The sequence below is a fragment of the Mus caroli genome, chromosome 7 (assembly GCF_900094665.2).
Source record: "Mus caroli chromosome 7, CAROLI_EIJ_v1.1, whole genome shotgun sequence".
Lineage (NCBI taxonomy): Eukaryota > Metazoa > Chordata > Mammalia > Rodentia > Muridae > Mus > Mus caroli.
This window is the reverse complement of record NC_034576.1, coordinates 45,069,339-45,087,728: the sequence shown is the minus strand read 5'-3', so window position 1 is coordinate 45,087,728 and position 18,390 is coordinate 45,069,339. Positions and strand designations below refer to the sequence as shown.

The following is an 18,390-nucleotide window of genomic DNA, read 5'->3' as shown; positions in this document are numbered from 1 at the left end:
GGTGAAGAAGAGAGGATGCAGGCGTGTGTGGGACGAGTAGGCAGTGGTCAGTGTGGGCTGCAAGGGAGGGACTTTTGGAGGGTGGAGGGACCTGGGGAAGGGTGTGGGGATAAAGATGGGAAGTGGAGACATACTAGGAAAGCAGCAGGCAATAGCAGCAGCAAGCATGAATAATGTGCCCCCCAGCATTTGCAGGGCGTGACATCCCATGCACCCTCTCCTTTCATTAACCTGATCTTGTATTACTCAGGCTCCATCACCCTGGCTAATGAAGACTTTAGTTAGCACTGAGGATACACTGGGAACTTCACACTAGGTCTCTTCTGAACTTAGCATCTCCTTTTGGTGTCTCACTGTACCCCAGACACAGTCAGTTCCCCTCACACGACCCATTGGTTCTCTAACCTTGTCCCATGCTTCCCTTCGGTGGGGCCCATTCTTCTCTGTCCCCATATTCTGGTCCCAGTTCAGACTGGTTCCTCGTCCACCTCACTCTCTGAACCACTCACTAGATTTCAAGAAGGGTCTTCCTGTACTTTGCTTGAACTAACTCCTGGCCTTCTTTCTCACAGATCTGCCCCAAGTCCTCACACCTCTCGCCTTGGTCCCTTTCCTCAGCTTGAGACCGGAGGATCTTCAACAACCAGGGACTAGGATATGGCCCCGTTGTAGATCATCTTACTAGAACCCCCTGCCCCCAGCAAAGGCCTGGGTGTGTGGCTCAGTGCGGGGCTGGGGATGTGGTTTATTTTTATACCTTCTGCCCAGGGCCCCACGAATTTAGGATATGAAAGTTAGTGTATGAGGCTCAGTGGTACATCACCTGCTCAGAAACCCCCAAGGGAGGGATTGGAGATAAGATCTCTTCCCAGAATTCCCCAGTGATAGTCTGAAGTGTGGCTCAGAGATTGAGAGCATGCCTAGCCTCTTCCCCAGTTCTGTTCCTCAGTGATGTTAACTGGTGTGTTCTGACTGCACAGGTGTGAAGCGAGGCCCGTGTTCACAAGCAAACTTAACCATTCCACACTGTATGTGTTCACTTATTAAAATACTGTAAGTATGTGTAATTTTCATTTGCTCCTTGAAAGTAAATGGAAGAGATAAGAAAAGAAAGCACCTAAAAAGGTATGGCAATTGGCTGAATATTGTGGCATAGGCCTGTCATCCCAGCTGGTGGGGAGACAGAGGCAAAAATATTGCAAGGTCAAGCCCAGCTAAGGCTACAGAATGAGACCCCATCTTAACACGAAAAATTATTATCCACACACATATGCCACTGAATAAATATATAAATACAACCTGCTAAAAAAAAGAAAACTAAAAATGAAAAAAAAAATAACATTGGCATCACAGCTCTGCAGCGCAGTATTGACCTAGCATGTGTGAGGGCCTGAGTTCAAGCCCTGCTATGGTAAAACCAAACCAAACAAAAGCAGAAGCTCATTTGGTTCCACTATATAACTCAAGCCATTAGTGGTCCACGAATTTAGAATATGAAAGCTAGCAAAGGGCCCATTTGACTCATGTCATGGTATATGGAGTGCTTGGAATCTGATGGGCATTTTACACTTTTAACTCAACTCAGTGGGTGTTCATCTTACCCCTTCTCACCCCTTCTGTGAGTGCCTTGGCCACACACCGTGTGGACCAGTCCTACCCACCTTTTTGTGCTCCAGCTTTGGAGACCATATTACGTGTTCCAAGCGTTTCCATGCCCTGTGACCTCGGAGGGAGTCTCTAATTCTGACATTTCTCATCTGTTCCATGCTTTCCCCACCTTTTCCTGCCGACCACCTCTCCTCCTTTTGCTCTTGGCTGGAACATTGCCTCTGAGAACAAGTTCCCCTGGACATCACCCAATGCCACCTGCCGTGGTTGAGTTAGTCATTCTCTTGTGTTGGTTTCCACAGGTGTCTCCTTCCAGGTGTTAGCCTGGACCAGAGCCATCTGTATCAACGTCCATCTCTCCCCAAGGATCTTGAGCGCCGGAGGGCATGGACTGTGCTGACTCACGGCTGCATTCACAGGGAACTAAGGAAATGTTGACCCATGACTACCATGACCTCATCACATCCACTCCTGTTGTGGATAGGAAAACTGTGCCATGGACTAGGGAAGTTCGTCACTCAAGTACAAGCACACAGGAAGCGGTAGAGCCTGAACTGGATCTCCACTTCCAACGCTGTGATATTTCGATAGAACATGAGTCAAATGGCAGTATCTGAACATGGCGTGTTCCAAAACTGGCAGCATTCCAACATGGAGGATTCTATATGCCCTGACCTGACATGGTATAGTCCAGTATGATGTATTTTAAAACAGTGTATTCCAACATGGTATATAGTCTAGCATTGTTCCAAAATGGGAGTATTTCAACATAGTGGTGTTCCAACGTGGACATGTTCCAACACGGCAATGATTCAGCCCATCTCTCTACAATTCCCCAAAGATGATAATAAAATTCCTTACTACAATACAAGGTAAGTGGGCTCAGGAGGAGCCATCCATTTGAGGAAGGAGGGAACACGTAGGGTTTGAGTCTCTCATGGCTTTCTCGTGCCCATTCCTGTCCCATTGTCTCCTCATTGTTCCCCAGTTACTGGTGGGACCAGAAAATCTTCAGAGAGAATGAGATCCGTGCATCTGTCAGTAACCTTCATTATCTTCCCATCCTTATCTCTGATGAAGGCGCGCATGTTTAAGTCTATGAATGATTATATCTAAATTGACTCAGTCAACCAAAACATTCAACAACAACAACAACAAAATTAAAGGAAACTTTATGAACGTAAGCAGGGAAAATGTGAGAAGCCATGGGCATCCAGAACCAGCTCTTATCATCGTTGGTGCTTTGTGCTGTGTGCGATGCTGTGCCAGCCACTGTGTACACAGGGAATCATTCAGTCTTTATGGTAATGCCAAGAGGTGATCCTACTTCAAGGATGAAGGAACACAGATGGGGAGGAAAGACAGCAAGACAGTAAGGGCAGACAGTGGGCTGGGGGTGTAGCTCTGGGTCGGAGTGTCTACTTACCCGAGGGAGGAGGGAGATGAAGGAGAAGAAAGGAACAGAAGAGGGATAGAAGAGAGTCCAACAGAGGGATAAGGAGGAGGGAGAGAGACAGTAGGGAGGAAGGAGAACAAGACAGGCAGAGAGGAAGAAGAGAAGAGGAGGAGGAAAGGGGGAGATAGAAGGGACAAGACAGATGTGAGAAGAAGAGAGAGGGGTGGCACTGGAGAGGAGGAGAGAAAGGACAGGAGCCCTGGGGAGAGAGGGGAGAAGACAGGGAAAAAAGAATGGAGAAGCAGCACACATGGGGGGGAGGTGAGGGGTGTGTGTGTGTGTGTATGGGTGTATATTCTTGGAAAAACAGGTTTCTTTTTGGAATTTTTAGACCTGTTAATAAAAGAATTTAAAAAACTGACTTGGAGGGATCATTTATTTAGAAATTGGAAGGAAGGGGACAGGGCATTTATGAAATTATTTCAAAATTAATAAAAATGTCGTCTTAGAGAAGGCAAGCTGCCTAGGGCAAGAGAGAAAACTCTGATCCTTGCTCTAGCTTAGCAATGGAGGTTGGCAAGCGGGTGCAAAGCGGAGGGCGAAGGGAGAGAGAGAGAGAGAGAGAGAGAGAGAGAGAGAGAGAGAGAGAGAGAGCGAGCCCAGAGGGTCAGGGAAATATCCCTGGGTTTGGATCAGTAGCTGAAAGAAAAGCAACCCAGAGAAGCATGGAAGCAGCAGGAGCCCCTGCGTGGAGGAGGGGTTTCTGGGAAGGGTAAATTCGATGAATGGCCTCACTGAGGGGATGATTACTCCTCCCTTCACCTTAGCATGCCTTCAGGTGAATCAGATTTCTTGTGAGGTGCACTCCTAAGCAGGTGATTGGCAGGTCCATCTGGATTAACTCTTGAGGAGATAGGAGTCTACAGTCGTTTGTCATGCTCTAATCTTCGAAGCCGATCAGTATCCTGTCTCCACCCAGACCAGAGATAGATTCCATTCTTTTGACCAGGAGGAGGAAGGCCTTCTCTCTCAATGGTCTTCAACAAACACCTCATGTCTCCACCTCCGATCTCTCTCTCTCTCTCTCTCTCTCTCTCTCTCTCTCTCTCTCTCTCTCTGCCTCTGTCTCTCTCTCCCCTCCGTCCCTCCCTCCCTCCGTCCCTCCCTCCCTCCATTCTTTTCTTCCTCTTTCCTCCTTGTTCATGAGCACTGGGCATTTAATATCTACAAAGCTGACATAATTCATGTCATACCTGCATTTTTAAAAAGAGCATCTTGTGTTGTTCTTTGATAATTTTATACCCGCATGCAATGCATCTTGGCTATAGCCACCCCTTTCTCGACCCCCTACTCCTCCAGACACCTCCACTTTCATGTCCTCTCCTTTCTTTTTTCCCTTCTTTTTATTTTTGTAGAGTATTGAATCCCATAAGTTCTGTTGAAATATTGATGAATCTCGTCTTCATCCCAGCCCGCCCCTCTAGCTTTCCTTTCCTTTCAGGCAGGCAACCATACCTTCTGCGCGTTCAGGAGTGAAGAGCAACCATCATGTCCGGAACACGGCATTTCATGGCAGTCTATACTGCCCTCTTATATTCTGTATATACACCCTTCCTTCATGTTCTCTGAGCCTTGGCGTTATTGATGTAGCTGTCCCCTTAGGGCTGAGCATTCAATAGTCACTCATAGTCACTCACCTTACCCACTTTGCGCAGGTCTCTGTATCTGCCCACTGCATAAAGGGGTTTCTCTGGTCAGTGCTGAGAGCAGCACTATACTGGGAGTACAAATACTTAGAGGGAAGTTTGGCAACATAACGACTTAAACTAAACAACAGTGGGTTCCCCCTAGTAGCTCTCCCCACTCCTGCAGGCCTATGACCTCCCAAGCCCTGGGCTACTGACCAGGTTTGCAGTACCAGACTTGAATTCCTTCCTGTAAAGCAGGCCTCAAACCCAATCAGAAAACGTTTGGTTACTGCTGTAAAACCTCATGTCTCTAACGCACAGCACCAGGGCACATGGCTGATCCCCATGTGGATTCAAAGACGATATTTCCCTTTATAATGTTACCAGCAAAACAGCAGATGAAGCCAAAGGCCAGCCATGAAGGGGAGGTCCACCCTTGCTGGCCTCTGAGGTAAGAGGAGAGATAGACACCCACAGCAAATGAGTGATAGGTGCCACCGTAGGTTTGTTTTTGTTTTTGTTTGAGACAGGGTTTCTCTGTATAGCCCTGGCTGTCCTGGAACTCACTTTGTAGACCAGGCTGGCCTTGAACTCAGAAATCCGCCTGCCTCTGCCTCCCGAGTGCTGGGATTAAAGGCGTGCGCCACCATGCCCGGCTTTTTGTTGTTGTTGTTGCCACCGTAGGTTTTAAAAGCAAGTTCCAGGAGCCATTGGCTTTCGCTATAAGTCTACTGTCTGACCAAACAAAATCAAAGCCCTTTCCAAAGAATCCAACTGAGTATGGAATTCTGTGTTTGTAACCAATCATACCCTTGCTGGAGCAACGCTGAGTCACTACCACTGTGAGGCTGGGTTACTTTTTTTTTTTTTAATTTATGTTTTAGGGTTGGTGAGATGGCTCAGTGGTTAAGAGCACTGACTGCTCTTCCGGAGGTCCCGAGTTCAATTCTCAGCAACCACATGGTGGCTCACAACCACCATGGGATCTGGTAATGGGATCTGGTGCCCTCTTCTGGTATGTCTGAAGACAGCTAAAATGTACTCCGAAATTAAATAAATAAATAAATAAATAAATCTTTTTAAAAAGTTATGTTTTATTTCTGAGGTGTGTGTGTGTGTGTTTCTGTGTGTGTGTGTGTGTGGTATGTGAATGTTGACATTGGATGTTTCCACCTTATTTTTTGAGACAGTGTCTCTGGCTGTCTTAGAGATAAATAGACTGGCTGGCAAGTGAGCCCCACCCCCACTTCCCATCCTCTGTCTCCCATCTCTTCAGCAATAAAATTACAAACACTCACAACAGCCATGTGTGCATTTGATGTGGGTGTTGGAAATGCAAACTCAGATCCTTGGGCTTGCACAACCAGCACTTTACCATCTTCGAAGCCCTCCCTTGGTCTTTTTGAGATAGGGTCTCACTATGTAGCCTTGACTAGCCTGGAACTGGTTTATATCGACCAGAATGACCTCCAATTCATAAAGATCTCCCTGCTTTAGCCTCTGAAGTGCTGAGATTAAGAAAATACACCACTACACCAGGCCCTTTAAGTTTTAAGGTTGAATGGTGATTTGGGTGGTTTGAAGAGCGAGGAAAAGCTGATGAGACTCAGTGGAGATGGAGGGCCACATAGGTGCAGAAAACAATAGGTCTGGACTTAAGGCTGGTAAGGAAGGCCAGGGTCTGGACTCTTGGGTTTGAGGGAAGAGGTGTAGGATTTAAACCCTGGGAACCTAAGAAAGGAAGGGTCTGGATTCCTGGGTCTGTGGGAGTAGGAGTCTAGGATTTTGCCACTGAGGGAGAAGGCTGGGACCTGGATCCCTAAGTCTGAGGGAGGAGGGCTGGTGCCTGAGGGAGGAGGCTGGGGTCTGTGCTCTGTGCCTCCATGTGCAGAATTTAGTAGCTGCAGCATTTCTGGCTGGCTGGCTGAGGGCAGTCAGTGGAAAGTCTGAAGAACCTGAACAATGTTTGTGGGGAAGGAATTCTGGGAGGGAAACAGGAAGGGCAGATGGGAGGGTCAGGCCCTGGTGGCACTATATCCCTTTGTCAGCAGAGTCTGAGGTGTCACTGCCCAGAGAAGGAAGGCAAATTGCCTAGGTGTGACTCTGCTCTGAGTCACAAAGCACCCCTCCCTTCCAGAGCCCCCTGACCTTTTGGGAGAAGTCTACTGGCCGCCATCTTCCTCGGCCCTGAGTTTCTGGATGCTCACTTTTGGCTGACCCCCAGAGGACCTAAATGTCCAGTTTCTGTCTCCTCCAATCCTCATTGAAAACTTTCCCTGTCACCTGAGAGAAATGCGGGTGTTCCCCCATCCCTTCACCTTGATGACTTAAGTGCTCACTGTCCATTCTTTCTCTCCTCCTATCCTCTCTTTCCATCCTCCCTTTTTACATGTGAGAAAAAAGAAATTCAAGAAGTAAAGAAAACATATCACCCACTAGGGCCAGGCTGAAAACAAGCTACAATGTCTGTAAAAGCTAATACCATTAAGACTACTTTATTTGCATTTTAATCTGGTTTGGTGTCCATGTTTGTGTGCAGGGACACCTGTGCCCCAGCACACTTGGAGGTCAGAGGATAACAAATGTGCGTCAGTTGTTCCCTTCCACTGTGTAGGCTCTAGAGATGAAACTTAAGCCATGTCAGGATTGGCAGCAAGTGCCTTTATCCACTGAGCCATCTTGCTGGCCTAGCTACAATTTCTTAGCCAACTCTTCTTCATGGATCTCCTCCCTCCACCACCGAGGCTCCCAGCTTCCCCAACGTTACCTTCCAGGTTATGAGCACACACATCAATATCACTTAGATTTATTCTGTCTCACCAGTATTCACTTGGCGTGTTCAGCCCACGTCCCCATTAAACATCATGCAACAACAGTTTCTCTTGCATAAGGCTAAGCAGTACACCTTAGGCAACTTCACAACTTCATAATGAGAGCAGTCTAACTCCCATGTAAATAATCTACTATTTTGAACATGTTAACACTTTCAATTCTTTTCTTCCTCTACAATAAGTACTGTAATGAATCCAAACTTGGTTCAAAAAATAGAAGAAATGGATGGCTTGAGTCCAAGGCAGTGCATGAAGGTATCACAGTTACTAACCACTTTCCATTAAAGGGCTGTAGGAATCCCCAGCTCTTGTATTGGAAAGCTTTAGCCTTCTGGCATCTTCCACAGCCCTCAGGTTTCTTAGTCTCTTGCCTTGATTTGCTTTTAGGTCTCTGGGGTTCTGATTGGTTTATAAACTTAACCTAGTGTTGAGGTTTGGCTATGTCCTGGAGGAAAGGTAAAGCCAGGCAGGACTTTACAGGGCTGCCACGATGTCCTTACTCCATGATCATAACCCCGAAGGCTCACAGCTCGGCTCCTGGCATGTTAGCGATGGGCTTTCATGGTCTCGCTCACCCATCGTTTGTACTTGCAGACTTGAGTGTAGACGCCTGGGTCATTGGGCTGGCCACAAGGGTAGGTTCCCCAGGACACCAGACCTTGGAGGGTGTCGTTGCACACCAAGGGCCCCCCTGAGTCACCCTATGGGGAACAAAGAAGGTTAGTTTTGGCTTCAAAGGAAAGCTCTGTGACCCCTAAGTCACCCTCAGACTAGAGGCTATCTAGTTTAGTCTTTGTCCTGACAGTCTGAATTGACTTCCATCCTAGTTAAGGAGCATGGATTTGGGGGAAACCAAATTCATACTGACATGTTGATGACCTGGGTTCATCTTTAGAGTTTCTTGTTGGAAAGGGGCTTCTGGGCATTTACATATAATTTCCTTACTGAGAAAGTCTATTGATTAAGGCTGGTGAGAAGGAGAGTCTTCTCTAGGGATTGGGTAGGTATTCCCTTGAGCAGCAGGAAGCTGACTCTAGCCAAGGGAGAGGGGACTTCCTGGTTCTCAGCAGGAGAAATGTGTCTTCCACCAATCAGCCCTTCAGCACACAGCATAGCATCTGTCCTGAGAGGTGAGGGTGTTGGGAGGAAGGAGTAGAGGGAGGGGGAGAAGGAGGAAGATAAAGAAGAGAGAGAAGGTGGAGAGGGGCAGGAGGAAGAGGGATGGGAGGAAGGAAGGAGGAAGAAGAAGAAAGAAGAGAGAAGAAGACAAGAAGATGAGAAGGGGAAGAAGAGAGAAAGAAAGGGGGGAGAAAGAAAGGGGAAGGAAAGGAGAACGGACTAGGGAGACTGGAGGTAGCAGAAGGGAAGGGGAAGAGGGAGATAGCTCAGAACGGAGAGATAGCAAAAATGCAAAGAATAAAATAAAATTAGGAATCAAAAGAAAGCTCGAAATATGTTGTCCAAAGACAGAGGCTCCTGACAGCTGGGAAGAAAGAGTGCGGAGGAGAAAGGAGAGATCCATTCTTGCCCCAGGACCAAGATCACAGTTAGGCATCTGGATCAGATAGAAAATGTCAGGAGTCATCATAAACAAATGAGTTAAAAATCAAGAGGCGACTGAATACCAGCACACCAGAGGCTGAGACAGAAGGATCAGAGATTCAAATCCTGCCTCAGCTACAGAGCAAGTTCAAGACCAGGCAGGGAGGGCTACACGGCCTTGTCTCAAAAACAAAACAGGGGCCTAGAGAGATGTTTCAGTGGTTAAGAGCACTGCTTGCTCTTGTAGAGGACCCAGGTCTAGTTCCCAGAATCCACATCATAGCTCACAAACACTTGTAACTTCAGTTCCAGAGGATCTGACACCTTGGGTACCAGGGTACCCACATATACACATACACATATACAACATACTTACATACAATCAGGCAAGACATCCACACACATAAAATCATTTTAAACATATCTTAGAAACAAAATTTAACAAGGGATGTCCAGTCCAGTGAACTGCTCACCCCTGTAAGCTCTGCACTTGGGAGGCTGAGGCAGGTGTATTCCTGTGAATCTGAGGCCAGCCTTGGCTACCTAGTTCTAGGTTAGCTTTGGTTATTTCAGGCTAACCTGAGTTACAAAGTGAGGTTCAGATCAGCCTAGACCACAGAGGAATACTGTCTCAGAAGAGTAAAAATGAAATAATACCAGTCACAGAGTTTGGAAGCTTCTACAAAGTTTGGGCTAGAGGCAGGAGGCGCACTCATAATCCTACATCTCTGTCTCCATCTTTCTCAGCTCCCCTAAACTCCTGGCCTCTGGCTAGTGTGATCCACGCATGAATCGCGGTCGTTGACCAACAGAAAGTGAGAGAGCTAAGGAAGTAGGATCTGAGCCATGACCAGAACAGGCTGGGATGAGAAGCTTTGAGCTGATGTGGACAGACAGGGGCTTGGCGGGAGAGTGGGGGCAGTGAGGGCTCACATTGCATGTGTTGGTCTTAGAGTCAGGAATGCCAGCACACAGCATGGTTTTCCCCAGCAGGTCCTTATACACCTTCTTGCACTCCCTGGAGGAGATGAGCTTCACATCCGAGCACATAAGATCCGAGGGAAAGGTCACTGTGAGGAGGAGGGCTTCAGTAAGGTACTGGGTCAGGTGTGGAGCTGAGGGACTGGGGCAAGATCAGGGAGCCCGGGAAGAAGGCTGGGATCTGGATTTCTGGGGTTGAGAGAGGAGGGCCCGGGTCTGAACCCCTTGGTGTGAGGGAGAGGGCTGTGCTGTAACCCACACTGAGGCAATCTCACCATCTGGGCTGGTTGTGGTGCCCCATCCAGAGACGGTGCATGACGTCCCTGGGGGTTCACAGTGTTCAGGAAGCTGGACTGCCTCCACTTTGGATGACATCTTGACTGGCTCATCCAACCTCACAAGCATGATGTCATTGACGTGGGTCTTTGTGGAGTAGCCAGGGTGTCGGAATGACTTTGTAGCCTTGACCTTCTGGGCACTCTGGTCCCCTATTTTATCACTGCCCAGTTGCACTCGGTACTGTCTGGGAGAAGGGAATGACACTCAGAGAAGAAGGGAGAGAGGGAATGAGGGCAGGAGGGAGGGAGGGAGGAAGGGAATGAGGGCAGGAGGGAGGGAGGGGAAAGAGAGGGAAGGAGAGAGGGAGAGAAAGTGAGAGGAAGAGCCTGGTCAGAAACCCATGGAGAAGAAGAGAAGAACACAGAGGAAAATCTAGAGAGCCAAAGAGAGGGGTCAGAAATACACAGAGAAACACAGAACAGAAAGAGAGAGGAGAGTGAGGACAGAGACAGAGACCCAAAGAGACTTACCCTGCCTGCCCTTTCAGAACCTACCTCATTTTACAGTGGGCTGCTGTGAGCACCCAGTATTTGTCCACCAGCACCCCTCCACAGTGAAGCTGATCGCCTTTGAGCAGAGCCACCTGCCATGGGTGCGAGCCTTCTTTACATTTGTAGCCATCTATAATTCTTTCTCCTTTATCCAGCATCAGGGGGAGAATGAGACAGTAAACAGGGATTTACAGTCAGAGATGAGTCTATAAGGCCCAGGAGAAAAGGCAGAGGATGGGGTGGAGGATCATGCGGAGGATGTGAGAGTGGGTTAGGGAGAGAGAGACTGGGGACCACTCAGAAAACCCCCATAATAGGCACAGACTGCTGGAGAGGCTCTAGAGAGTCTGTCTGATTGAGGACACAAGAAAAGACAGCACAGGACCACAGAGTCACAGGATCAGGTCACCCGGCCTTGAGCTGTCTGGGAGAGAGGATTCAGACTCAGGCTGTTGAGGACACTGAGCAAGTCCTCACCTTGTCCAGCAGTTTCCAGGGCTAAAGACAGCAGCACAGTTATCAGGGAAAGGAGCCAGACTCCCATCTCGGTGACAGTGGCTCAGGGACTGCCAGAGGAGAGAGCTAAATGTTGCCAGAACAAAGGATGATGAAAGATGAGGCACTAAGACACAGCCCTACCCCATCCTTGGATTCAGGAGTCCAAGCCTCAGGTCTCCTCTCTCTGGGATTCAGAAATCTAGCCAGAGCCCTCCTCCTCCTCCCGCAGACCTTGGGGTTTTAGACTCCAGACCACCTCTCTCTTCCCTGGAGTCCAATTCCAGCTGTCCTTTCTTAGATCCAAAGGTTCAGGGCCTTCTCCCTCAGATCCTAGGATTCAGACCCCAGCTCTCCTCTTTCAGACCCTGACCCAGGGTAGCACCTAAACTCCTTTGCTTTTATCTTGTGGGTGGATAGCTTACCCTCTTTTGCCCCACATGGCCTCCTGTCTAGGACCCCGGAGTCCCAGTCTCCAGGGAGAATTGTGTACACCCCCTGATGAAAGTTTCTCTCACCTGGGAGTGACTTGGCGAAGCTCTGTCCTTGATCCGGAGACCAGTGTCTCCAGCCTTCTATAGGGCTGGTCCTTTTATACCTCCCCTGCCCCCGCACCGCCTCCAGCTCCCTGGGGCACAGGTGGAGCTGTCTCTGGGTGCCTTCCCTCTGCTTTGAGCATAGGGTTATCTGGAATCCCTGAGGCAACCCCAACAGTTGGTATCATAGATCTTTCCCTCCACCCTCTTTACTGCAGTCAGGCAGGGCGGGTGGAAGCCAGCCCCCACACATTCTAGCATCACCTCGTCAAGGACTGAGTCGGTCCCTGGAGCAGAATTCAAGCAGATGCAGAAAGCACAGGGGCATTCAGTTTGGAGCCTTACAAGGATCATTTTCTAACTCTGACTTTCTCTCAGGGTAGCCCAGACCCCACACCATGACTGGGACCAATGTATTAGAACTCCTACCTGCTGGATCCAGTACAGCCTTTGAGGCTGAACTTACTCCCAGCCCCAAAAGACTTAAAGTTGTTTGTTGTTGTTGTTGTTTTGTTTTGTTTTAAAGATTCCACACTCAACACCAGCAGGACTCTTATGGATATAGGTCTCATCTCTGTCCTCATGTTCTTTAAAAATAAATTGTAAGTTATATTTACATATTGCCTGTATGCATGTGTGCCATGGTTTACACGTGGAGTCAGATGACAACTTTGGGGAGTTGATTGTCTCCTTTCATCATGTGTGGTCTGGTGGTGGCAAGCACCTTTTCTCACTGAGCCGTCTCGCCAGTGGTCATATTGATCTTTCATCATATAATACATTGATTTTTTAAATACATTTTTACATTTAATACCTTATATACATTTTAATACACGTATATGTACATATACATTTAATATTGTTTAATGCACTTACATAAAACATATACATTATGTTTTCTAATATCAAAGATGTAAGTACCAAGCATTATCTAATAGTGTCCCCTCCCCCCACCAGGTCTCATTTTCTCACTTTTTTTTTTTTCAAAAGATTCCACTCTACCTTTCTATGGTGGTGAGAGAGAGTATTGGTATTAAACGCAACACCTTGCACATAGTAGGTGAGTGTTCTACTGCTAGTCAAACTCTAGGTGCTCACTGGGGGATTCTTATGTTCAGAGAAAGACAGAGACAGGTAGGTAGATGTGGTGTCACATACTTGTGATTCCAGCTCCCAAGGTGGCGGCAAGAGGGTTGGGAATTCAGGGTTGTCTTTGGCTATGTGAGTAGGCTTACACAAGATACTGTCTCATAAAAAACTTTTAAAAGGCGGCTCACTTTTCATCCTGCCTGGTGGTGTTCCCCTCCTGGGTGCCAATTCTGAGACTGTACCAGTCTTCTTAGAACCATGACAAACATGGCAGTAGGTTAGACCAACACACTGTGGATGAACGGAGGTGACCTTCTGGGGTTGCAATGTTGTTTCTGAGCCAGTGGACACACTCGCAATGGCATGTCTCCCTCTCCTGACTGTTCCAAGCATCCTTCTGGGTTATAGCTAACACTCTTGGAGTTGAATACAAGGCCAGCTCATACATGGCCCTCAATAGAAAGCCAAATCCACTTCTGAATTCTTTGCCCTCCCCTCTTCCTTCTCCCTCCTTTTCCAGAGACAGGCTGTCACTCTATAGCCCATGTTTGCCTTGAACTTGTGATCCTCCCATCTGACTTCTGAATGTGGGGGTGTCAGACCTGTGTTGGCATTTCTCTATGGAGCCCTAATTTGAACCACAGAGGTTAAAAATGCAAGTCTTTCTCTGGTCCTTGCTTTCTTCACAGTCCTCATGCCATATCCTGTTTCAGACCCAATCCCCCAAACACATGAAAGAGCTGTATTGAGCATCAACTGTATACCAGGCTGGCCCACATGTCAAAGGTACAGAGATGCATACACTTGAATAGAGACTCTTTTATTTCAAGGTGTTGGTAGACTTTCATAAAAACAATAATCAACTCATGATAAGGCTAGGGAGATGGCTAGTTGGTACTTGCTCTGCAAGCTTGAGGACCTGAGTTCAAATCCTCAGCCCCCACATAAAAAGCCAAGCATGCTGTGCATACCTACAACCCCACGTCGGGTATGCCTGCAACCCTGTTATTGCTGGTGGATGGAGACAGGCAGATCACAAGATCTTGCTGGTCAGGCAGCCTAGCTGACTGGCAAGCTTCTGGCTCACTGAGAGACCCTGTCCCATGATGCTGAGGTAGGAAGTGACAAAGGTATCCTGCTCTAGCCTTCTCCACATATGCATGGGTACATGCACCCACATACCCAAGCTGAGGCAGGTAAACAGATGTGAGTAGCAGTGTGTTTGTATGTATGTATGTATGTATGTATGTATGTATGTATGTACACACACACATACACATTTGTATTGGTTACTTTTTTGTTCTTATGACAAAATAACACAAATACACAAATAAAGTGACCTATAGAAAGGTTTATTCTTGTTTATGGTTCCAGACAGTTGGCATCCATAATGATGGGTAGCAGCCATGGCAACTGGAGCAGGAAGCTGAGAACCACGCCCAGCTACTCACTGAGAGACTCTAGGCAGAGGCTGTACTACTGAGCTACCTGAGCTACATTTCCATCCAGACCTCTTTTTACTTTTCATTTTGATACAATGCCTCACTCTGCACCAGAGGTTGAACTTGAATTTATTCCATAGCTGAATGCCTGCTCTTCCTGCCATGCCTCAGTTTCCCTAGTAGTTGGCATGACAAAATTTTCCACTGAACATGACTTCCAGACACAATTTTCGTCCTTCTGACCAACTTTAAGATAATTTGTGCCAAGCAGCCCTGTCCTGACAGGAACGCCATGATAACTATATTCAAACTAATTTACTAAGGCTCAAGACCTTGTCTCCTATCAAGTCCCAAATTGAACCCCAGAATGTAGACCCCACCATGGGACTCTGGCCCCAGGAAGTATCAGTCTTCCTGACTTGGTCTCTCAAAGCAAGCATTGGTGGTGTCCAGGAAGCACTGCATAAACAGGTGTGGGGTTTCATGACTGCAATCCTAGCAACCGAGGAGATTGGAAGCAGGAAGATCAGAGTTCAAGGTCAACCTTGGCTACATGGGTACTTTGAGTCTACCTGGACCACATGAGACTGACTCTATTGTGAAGGAGTCAGGGTAGTAAGGGGGGAAGCTCCGGTCTTTGAAAGACCTGTTGATGTCGAAATCCCTAGATATTACTGTGCATGCCAATCCCGCTGTTATAGTCTTCATTAGTAAGGCTGGTTTTGTGACTAAACACGGGTCCCTGAGCTCAGTGAATCGTGTGTGGCGCTCACTGTTGTTTTCTTTAGCAGAGCGAGCCTGCATCAGCTGGAGGTACTTAAATAAACAGTATTTTGCAAACCACCTAGCACCCACAGAGCCGCCTCCTTACACTCAGTCCTGCTGAGCCATTCTGCCTCAGGGTGTGACAGAAAAGAACGTGGCCTCACAGGTCAATCCAATACTGAGTTGCTCACCCTGTGACTTCAGGTGAGTGACTTCACTCTTCTGTGTCTCACCGTGCCCTCCTCTAAAGTGGGAGAGAGCAGGGTGCACCAGAAGGATTACCTAAAGGTGTGCACGAGAAATGGGCACGGAGAAGATGCTGAGCATGAAGCACAGCAAAGAGGCTTCTGTCTCTTGTCGGCCTGCAGGACGCATGCCACCTGCTTCTCAGACCCGGTAGCTTTTTTTTTTTTCTTTTTTTTACCGATTTTATTTACATGTGTGTGTATATCTGTATGTGCATGTATGCACATAAGCAGTACTAAAGGCCAGAAGAGAAAGTCCGATCCCCTGTAGCTAGAGTTACAGCTGGCTGTACACCATCTGACTTGGTTCCTGGGAACTGAATCCTAGTCCCCTAGAAGAGTAGCAGATGCTCTTAACCACTGGGTTGTCCCTCAGGCCCATTTGTTAGTTCTCAGTTGGGGTGGATAGAGGATTGTCACCCTCGTTTCACAGATAAGAAAATAAACAGCTACATACTGGAGGAGGAATTTTGGAGCTGTGAGGCTAGCTCAGTGAGTAAAGTGCTTGCCTTGGGGAAATGAAGACCAGGATCCTGTTCTAGGGAGCTAGAGTCACATGGGTCCCTGGGGCTTTCTTGCTGGCCAGCCTAGCCTACTTAGCAAGCTCCAGGCCAGTAATAGACAGTAATAGATCCTGAAGGTAGACTGTGCCTGGGGAAGGATGAACTTGACCTCTGACCTACACACAGGTACACACACACACACACACACACACCCCTCATCCTCGAACATTCCTTAATTCTAACACACAGGAGGCAGAGGCAACTGGATCTCTGAGTTTGAGGTCAGCCTACAGAGAGAATTCCAGGACAGCCAGGGCTACAAAGAGAAACCCTGACTCGGAAAACCAAAACCAAAACCAAAGAACAAACAGGCATTTCTGTTTGGAGTTAAGCCCAGCACTTGTCACCAAAGTCCCATCCAGACACTCAGCCTCATGTCTTTCCTTGTCCTCAAATCCATCCCGAAGCCTTTGCTGGTAACGCCTATGGCAGCTCACAATCACATGCAAGAACTGAGAGCCAGTCACCCTTCCAGCTGTGCCCTGCCCGAGGTATCCTGTACACACTCACTCCAGCAACTCCTGACTCATCCATGGGTTCTGATGGCTTATTGCTTCTGACCTCCTGGGTCTCATTTGCGGTCATTTTAGAACAACACGCACTTCTTTGAGGGAGAGGTTCCCTCCTCTCCTATCTCTTGTGAAAGTCTCCCTCACAGTCCTCCTATCCCTCCCTCACACTGGAGGATTTGATCCCTGAAACTGGAGTTACAGATGGCTGTGGGCTGCCATGTGGGGGCTGAGAGAGCAGTGCACTGGTCTTAACCACTGAGCCATCTCTCCAGCCTCTCCAGGTAATATTTTTAGTATGATACCTTAAATTTATTCTCTGAGTATTCATGGGTACAGTATCCTGGATGGATAAGGACTCAAGCCAAGCCAGCAACAGTCATGGTTCCTGGGGCGGGTCCCCTTCAAGCTGGACCAGAGCTGGAATCTAATTGTGCAAGGCATTGGACACACCCACCTACCCTGTGAAGGAAAATGGTCTTCAAATAACCCAATCAGTCATGTTTCATACTGCATGATACCAAGTAGCCACTGGCTGGTTAGGATTGGTCTCTTGAATAAAGTTCAGTGAAATCATTAGGCACTCAGTAATCTATGATGTGGCTGAAGGAGAAAAATAATATTGACTAACCCTGCTCTCTTTTATTAAAAGACCAAAATTTATGAGTTCTTGGGGTTGTGAGAGATGAGATTAAGAACATCAAGAGTTCAATTCCCAGTACACCCACCACAACCATCTTTAATTCCAGTTCCAGAGGATCTGATGCCCTCTTCTGGCATCCTTAGGCACCAGGCATGCATACAGTGCACAGACATACAGGCAGGTAAATACTCAGACATATGAGGAGAGGGTCAGGGAGAAGAGAGAAAGAGAGAAAACCACAGAGAGAGAGAGAGAGAGAGAGAGACAGAGACAGAGACAGAGAGACAGACAGAGATAGACAGAGACAGACAGAGAGACACAGAGACAGGAACAGGGAGAGGCACATAGGGTGGGAAGGAGAGTGAGAGGGGGGAGAGGAAGGGAAGGAGGGAGGGAGATGGGGAGGGGGAGGGAAAAACTTGATGCTTTTGCAGAGGATGCAGGTTCTGTTCCCAGATGGTGGCTTACAACCATCTATTTAACTCCAGCTCTAGGAAATCTGGTGCCATCTTCTAGTCTCCTCAGATAGCTTCATACATGTCTGTCTGTCTCTGTCTCTCTCTCACACACACACAGAGATATGCATAAATAATAAAACACATCTTTAAGAATGCTGAATATGATACATTTTTTAAAGTCTGTGGCCAGATGTACAGTTCTAGGTTGCACACAGTCCCTCCTGTGGAACAGGCCTTAAACCCAATCACAAAGCCATTAGTTACCCTTGCGACATTCAGGCCACTACTGTACCCGTGAATACTCAGAATAAATTTAAGGTATCATATTAAAAATATTATATCGAGAGGCTGAGAGATGGCTCAGTGGGTAAAAGCAGTTCACTGCTCTTTCAGAGGACCCAAGTTTGGTTCCCAGCACCCACACGGCAGACCACAGCCATCTGTAACTCCAGTTCCAGGAAACTAATGCCCTCTTCTGACCACTATGGCCACTACATGCATGCATGCATGCATGCACGCGCGCGCACACACACACACACACACACACACATATACATGCAGGCAAAACACCTATACACATAAAAATTATTCTAAACCCATGTTAAAATGCCTTATGAAGCCTGAACTTTATAGCACAGTGGCATGCACCCCTCATCACATGGGAGGTGGAAGCAGAAAGATCAGGAGTTCAAGACCATTGTTGGCTACATATAAAGCTGGAAACTGAGACCAACCTAGGCTATGTAAGACCCTCTGTAAAAAAAAAAAA

At 47.6% G+C, this 18,390-nt stretch overlaps 1 protein-coding gene across 1 annotated transcript; it reads right to left on the bottom strand.

The window, feature by feature from the left end:
* Positions 1-7,161: 7,161 nt before the first annotated feature.
* On the bottom strand, positions 7,162-12,089 carry Klk7 (kallikrein related peptidase 7). Its single transcript, XM_021166358.1, has 6 exons — positions 11,890-12,089; positions 11,354-11,458; positions 10,880-11,021; positions 10,322-10,569; positions 9,999-10,135; positions 7,162-8,224 (listed from the first exon to the last, which is right to left on the bottom strand). Exons 2-6 carry the CDS (start codon positions 11,418-11,420, stop codon positions 8,069-8,071), a joined length of 750 nt encoding a protein of 249 aa, XP_021022017.1. The 5' UTR covers positions 11,421-11,458; positions 11,890-12,089; the 3' UTR covers positions 7,162-8,068.
* Positions 12,090-18,390: the final 6,301 nt, after the last annotated feature.

Excerpts from the sequence above, each read along its gene's own strand:
- Klk7 (XM_021166358.1), bottom strand. The coding sequence starts at position 11,420 with ATGGGAGTCTGGCTCCTTTCCCTGATAACTGTGCTGCTGTCTTTAGCC. Across the intron at positions 10,136-10,321 it reads CACCACAACCAGCCCAGATG|TGACCTTTCCCTCGGATCTT; the intron begins GTGAGATTGCCT and ends TCCTCCTCACAG. Across the intron at positions 8,225-9,998 it reads CTAAGACCAACACATGCAAT|GGTGACTCAGGGGGGCCCTT; the intron begins GTGAGCCCTCAC and ends TGTTCCCCATAG.